This window comes from Pseudorasbora parva, chromosome 17, assembly GCF_024679245.1.
Source record: "Pseudorasbora parva isolate DD20220531a chromosome 17, ASM2467924v1, whole genome shotgun sequence".
Classification (NCBI taxonomy): domain Eukaryota; kingdom Metazoa; phylum Chordata; class Actinopteri; order Cypriniformes; family Gobionidae; genus Pseudorasbora; species Pseudorasbora parva.
Window position 1 is genome coordinate 38,412,843 of NC_090188.1, and position 5,583 is coordinate 38,418,425.

Sequence of the window (5,583 nt, forward strand, 5' to 3'; positions counted from 1 at the left end):
TTATTTTTTATTTGATCAAAAGTATGTATGTGTGTATGTATATTTTCATTTATTGTTATTGTGTTTTTTATTTAATATTTTATTTTATTCATTTTTTTGCTCGAAATAAACTTCAATCAAATCAAAAAGCAATTAAATGGTTAACCTGTTTACTGTAAATGTGATTTTTTTTTTTACAGTATTATCTGCTGGTTTATTTAGATACATTTCAGTGTAGTTAATATGAATGTTAAGTGGAATAATGAAGGTTTTAGACGCGAATAGTTCCACTGATTATAATAATAATAATAATAATAATATGAATAATTGTTCAGAAAGAATAAATCTCATATGTATTAAAGAAAACGTCAAAATTAAGTTGTGTTCAGATCGATGCGCGGTCACGCGCTGTGCTCGTTGTAGTGTTAGTTGCTATGGCGACGCGTGTTATGAATTCTGACTCATCTACACGCGCACCGATCGCGATCTGTTGCTGAGAGAGACGAGGCGAATTCACAAACATTTGCAGAATATTTTCTGTGCGATCTTGAGATTTTGAAGCTGAGATTCCTGAGACGAGACTTTTATTCTGGAAAAACATCGGAGCATATATCCTTTAACTTTTTTACACAGTTATATTTCTGAGTTTGGAGTAGTTCTTATTATTTCGAAGGATACTTTTGTCTTCTTGTTCTTTTCTTATTTTATGAGTTTCGAGTTTTGTTTATTTTTTGTTTTTCTTTTCTGAGAGGAGGATTTCTGAGGAGAGTGTATTGTGTTGTATTGTATTTTGTTGTGTGTTTTGTATTGTTTTTATTGCAGATTGGAGGAGGATGTCGATGGCTCATATGATGGCTGAAGAAGGAGGTGAGGGCTTTAGTTTTTCATTTGTTTATGGGATTTTATGTTATGATGTTGTACAATGATTGACTATATTAATGTGAAGAAAATTGTGTGAGGTAACTCATTTGATCCCCCAATTTTGCCAGCAAAGTGATCACATGTATTTGATTCCTGAAATCAACTTTTAATTGACCAATGACATTGATATTGATCATTATTAAAACATGACTAACTATGTGATGAAATATTCCAGCCTCAGGCCGCTCCAGATCCAGGAGAGCCGCCTTCTCTCAGACGGCTGGTCAGGAGGTTTGGAGACCCGGTTCTGATGACCGTGATCAGGATCCGCTGCCAGACCCGACCCACACACCGATCCTGGAGCTTCCTTCACATTTAGCAGCTCTGTCTTCTGAGTTTTCTGTGTCCGCAGGTCCGACTGACAGGAGGAGGGAGTGGCAGAGCGGCAGCCGGCGGAGCCAAGATGATGGACACCCGTCCACTCCATCCAAACGCTTTCGCAGAGGTCAGAAAAGGCTTTTATTAATGAAGTTATGGCTCAGTTAACATATAATGTGTCATTGAAAATAGAAAGTTGAAAAAAAATGATGTTACAATTTGATGTGACTACTGACATTGATTATTAATATTATTAAAAATGTCTTCACCAGGCATCATGTCCACATCATCTTTGTCCCTCTCTGAGGACATTATAGTGCGGCGGTTCTGTAGAGAGACGTTTAGCCTCAGCAGCAGAGGCTCGTACATCGTCGACTGGAGGTGGAGTGGCGATAGATCAGACAGCCGAAACGAACAGGGCAGTTGCAGCGACAGTTCTTTGTCCAGGTCCGACAGCCTGGAAGAGTGGACGTGCCCTCCGCTGCCAGGTCAAGTTCCTGTCGAGCCAGCGGAGACTTCACATGGCCTTACGGAGGCTTCACCAGTGAACAAGAGCTCAACAGGTGAGACTCAAATAAAGCTGGGCGGTGTAAAGGGTACAGCCACAATGAATTAAACTTTACTGGTAACCATTTTAACAGTAAAATGTAAGTCTATTTAATTTTATGATTGCCTAATTTGACGTCAGAGATGTTTGTAATAATTCAGTTTTGTTTTCTTCATGTCAGAAAAACCTTCAGTATGTAGGAAGAGGAAAGGAGTTGGTCCTTTCCTCAGGAACGCGTGGAAGGCTGTGAAGCGTTCGCTCCTTTGCTGTTGTCTCAGTGCTGTGGATGTTGTGGAGACTTTTGTTCCTCCAGCGGATCTGGAGCCAGAGCCTGATCCTGGTCCATCATCACCTGATCCCGATCACGCTGGAGTCAAACCAAATAATGGTCAGTCTGCAGACATTATTTCTCCAACATTGTTCTAACCAGTATTATCGTCTTGTTTGAACTGAATTTTTTCATATAAAACAAAGGATGTAGCAAACTCATATATTTCTCATATTTTCTTTTTCAGACTCCTTTGAGACTCTCTATCACGTGGGCGAGATGATTGGATCCGGAGGATTTGGAAGAGTGTTCAAGGGAACTCGGAAATTTGATGGCAAAAAGGTAAAGCAATCTTGCATCAAAACATATTAAGATGGGTTAATACTTAGATGCTCAAATCATAAATGTTTAAGCAAAGTCAGGTGGTTGAACACTGTTACTGAACACTTTTTTTTTTTTTTGCAGGTTGCCATCAAGCAGATGCGCAAAATTGACAATAATTGTTATCTTGATATTGTAAGTGGGTCTAAAGTTGATTGAGTATTTGTTGTTTAAGTGCTGATTACTGTAGTCAATACACCTGGAGGAAGCATTAGGTGTAAATGTAATAGATCAATAAACCTGGAAAGGCTCTGATGATCGTATCTATAAAGATCAAAGAAAAGTTTTCTTCCGATTTTTACCCAGCTAACCTTCTGTCTTCTACTTTCCTCTAGCCTGGCCATCCCGAACCTCTCGTTACAGAAGTGGCGCTGCTGCTTATGATGAGGAAAGAACCCATAAGCCCCTACGTCATACAATTATACGACTGGTTTGAACATCCTCGGACATTCAGTCTCATAATGGAGTTCCCTGAACCCTGCGAGAGCTTGCTGGACTTCATCATTCGGGATCCTCAACTGGATGAAACTACAGCACGGGTCCTCATGCGACAGGCTGTGCTGGCAGTACAACACTGCATCGAGCATGGCGTCTTTCATAATGACGTTCATGCACAGAATTTCCTGGTGAAGACAAACACGTTAGAGCTCAAGCTGATAGACTTCGGCTGCGGTCAGCTACTTAGTGCTGATGGCTACGAGAGAAAAATATACCGTGGTGAGTATTTTTGGAGTCTGGAAACCTGGATGTAGTGACTTTCTGATTATTTGACGCTTTGAAAAAAATTGCTCAACAATGTGCAAATGTGTTGCTTACAGGAATACAGGCTTACTGCCCACCTGAAGTCTTCACAGAATCTCGATTCCACGCCGTCCCAACAAATGTCTGGGCTCTAGGAGTGTTGTTGTTCGAGATGGTGAACGCACGTTCTCCCTTTGGCAACAGAACGGACATCACACAAGCCAAAGTTACATTTCAGAACTCCAACTTATCCAAAGGTAAGTGAAAAATATTGACAACATTGATAAACACACACATAAAAGAAAATGCTCTGAACAGAAACAGGTAAAGGTGAAGTATGTAAGATTTTTCATGTTTAAATACGTTGAGTTTATTGTCCATCAGATGCTGTTTTCATAGATGCCAACATTCGTGTCACATGGTCATGACTAACCAGCTTTCTCCTTAATAAAATTTGCACAGAATGCAGTGATCTGATTAGACAGTGCCTAGCCCGGGATCCAACGAAACGGCCGACGTTAGAGCAGATGTTACAACATGAATGGATTAGAAATGATCTGGAGAAGTTCAGGAGAAGATCAGGAGATTTACTCGATCAGTGATTTCAGGTGTGAGGAAGTGTAACAGACAGAGTAGGATTATTATCATTTATCTTCAATTCTGGATTATTTGTAGTGCAGTTTAATTTATACAGCGCTTTATACAATACAGATTGTTTCAGAGCGGCTTCACAGTAATAAACAGGAAAATAACACAATCATTGATTCAATCGCAAGAATTCGGTTCTGTTGTAAATCAGTTCTAAAAAGCCTTCATGAGTTGACATGTTCATCTAATCTTTGTATTGGATAGGAAATACCACTTGCTGTCCTTGGTGAAGGGCTTGAGCTGGAGACTTGAGCCGAAGCCTGAAGTCTGACCTCGACCTGCCAGAACTCGAGCCGCCACACCAGAGATCAGAGCCGGCCCACGTCTGAGCAAGAACACGAGAGATCCAAGACATCAACTCATCACAGACACTTTTGCTTTCTTTTAAAAGTCATTTCTGCTAAGACAACCCATCTTTATTTATGTAGTGTTTTATAAATGACCAATCAATCTCTTTGACGAATTAAACAGGTTTTTACTGAATCCTGCTCCATTTCTATAGACTCTGTTGCTCCCGTTAAGCCCAGGAAAGCTGAGGGAAAGGCCCCGCTCAGCCTTGGCTAAATGATTTGACTCGCTCTCTTTGACAAGAGTGTTGTAAGGCAGAGCGGAAGAGGAAAAGCGATAAACTCCAAGTATCTTAATGTTTAAGTGCATGCGTAACCAGTTACCAAAAATCAGGGAAAGAGGCAAAATCTAAATTCCTCTCAAAACTCATCAACTGAAAATGCAAATCGGTCGAGAATTCTGTTTAAGACAATTGATTCAGTGCTAAAGCCCTTACCAGCTCCTTCTTTTGTTTCATCTTGGGAAACGTAAAAAAAGTTTTGGCGATCAAGGCTTCCATTAATCCAGCAATATATAAGCCCCCCTCGATCTGTTCACCAACCGATTCACTAACTTGTTTTCATCCAGTTATTTGATGTCATCCCAACTCGTCTTTTTAAGGAAGTTTGAAACTTTGAGCCCAGCTGTAACAGCTGTTATTAACGGTTCTCTCACAAATGGAATTGTTCCTGCTAGTTTTAAACATGCTGTAGTTCACCCTCAGCTTAAGAAACCCCATCTTGACCCATCTACCCTCAACAATTTTACACCCTTCTCCAAGTTTCCTCTTATTTCTAAGATCTTAGAGAGAGTCCCGCTTGTCAGTTGAATACCTACATCAGTATATCCAATATTTCTGATACTTTTCAGTCTGGTTTTAGATCAATGCACAGTACAGAAACTGTTTTGTTGAAGGTCAGCGATGACCTTTTGCAAATCCTCGATGCCGGTTCGTACGCAGTGATTGTGTTGTTGGATTTAAGCGCTGCTTTTGACACAATCGACTATAGTATCGTTACATCGGTTGGAAATGGTGGTCGGTATCCAGGGTGTCGCCTTGCAGTGGTTGGTCTCAAGGTTATTTTCGTAAACGAAAACTGAAACGAAGACTAAAACTATTGGTCAAAAAACATTTTCGTAAACTGAAATAAAATTAAAAAATCTGAATAAATAAAAAACTAAAACTAAACGAAACTAACTACTCTTTCTAAAAAACTAACTGAAATAAAATAATAATTAGCAAAAATAAATATTAGTTTTCGTTATTAATAAGCTCTCTTTAATGTGGTTAAAATCTGACTGTGGCGGTTGAGGGAGTGTCTGTATATTGCGCTACTGCGCGTGAAGTGATCTGAGTGACAGACGCGTGCAGACAGGCAACACATCGTTAAAGGAGTACTTCAGCGCTGGGAAGATGAATCTGTATTTAAACTGGGTCCTCAATGTAGTAGAA

The 5,583-nt window shown here is 39.9% G+C and overlaps 1 protein-coding gene across 2 annotated transcripts; it reads left to right on the forward strand.

The window, feature by feature from the left end:
- The first annotated feature begins 365 nt into the window (after nt 1-365).
- LOC137045070 (serine/threonine-protein kinase pim-2-like) lies at nt 366-4,183 on the forward strand. 2 transcript variants are annotated; one of them, XM_067421529.1, is made up of 10 exons: nt 366-846; nt 1,076-1,345; nt 1,491-1,781; nt 1,947-2,153; nt 2,281-2,375; nt 2,499-2,549; nt 2,750-3,131; nt 3,233-3,412; nt 3,618-3,763; nt 4,008-4,183. In XM_067421529.1, exons 1-9 carry the CDS (start codon nt 813-815, stop codon nt 3,755-3,757), a joined length of 1,650 nt encoding a protein of 549 aa, XP_067277630.1. In that variant the 5' UTR covers nt 366-812; the 3' UTR covers nt 3,758-3,763; nt 4,008-4,183. The 2 variants fall into 2 exon arrangements, with proteins under 2 accessions (XP_067277630.1, XP_067277631.1); XM_067421530.1 differs by lacking the exon at nt 3,618-3,763.
- The last annotated feature ends 1,400 nt before the right edge of the window (nt 4,184-5,583 follow it).

Coding starts and splice junctions, on each gene's coding strand:
- LOC137045070 (XM_067421529.1), top strand. CDS start 813: ATGTCGATGGCTCATATGATGGCTGAAGAAGGAG. Junction 847..1,075: donor TATGATGGCTGAAGAAGGAG/GTGAGGGCTTTA, acceptor GAAATATTCCAG/CCTCAGGCCGCTCCAGATCC. Junction 1,346..1,490: donor ATCCAAACGCTTTCGCAGAG/GTCAGAAAAGGC, acceptor TGTCTTCACCAG/GCATCATGTCCACATCATCT.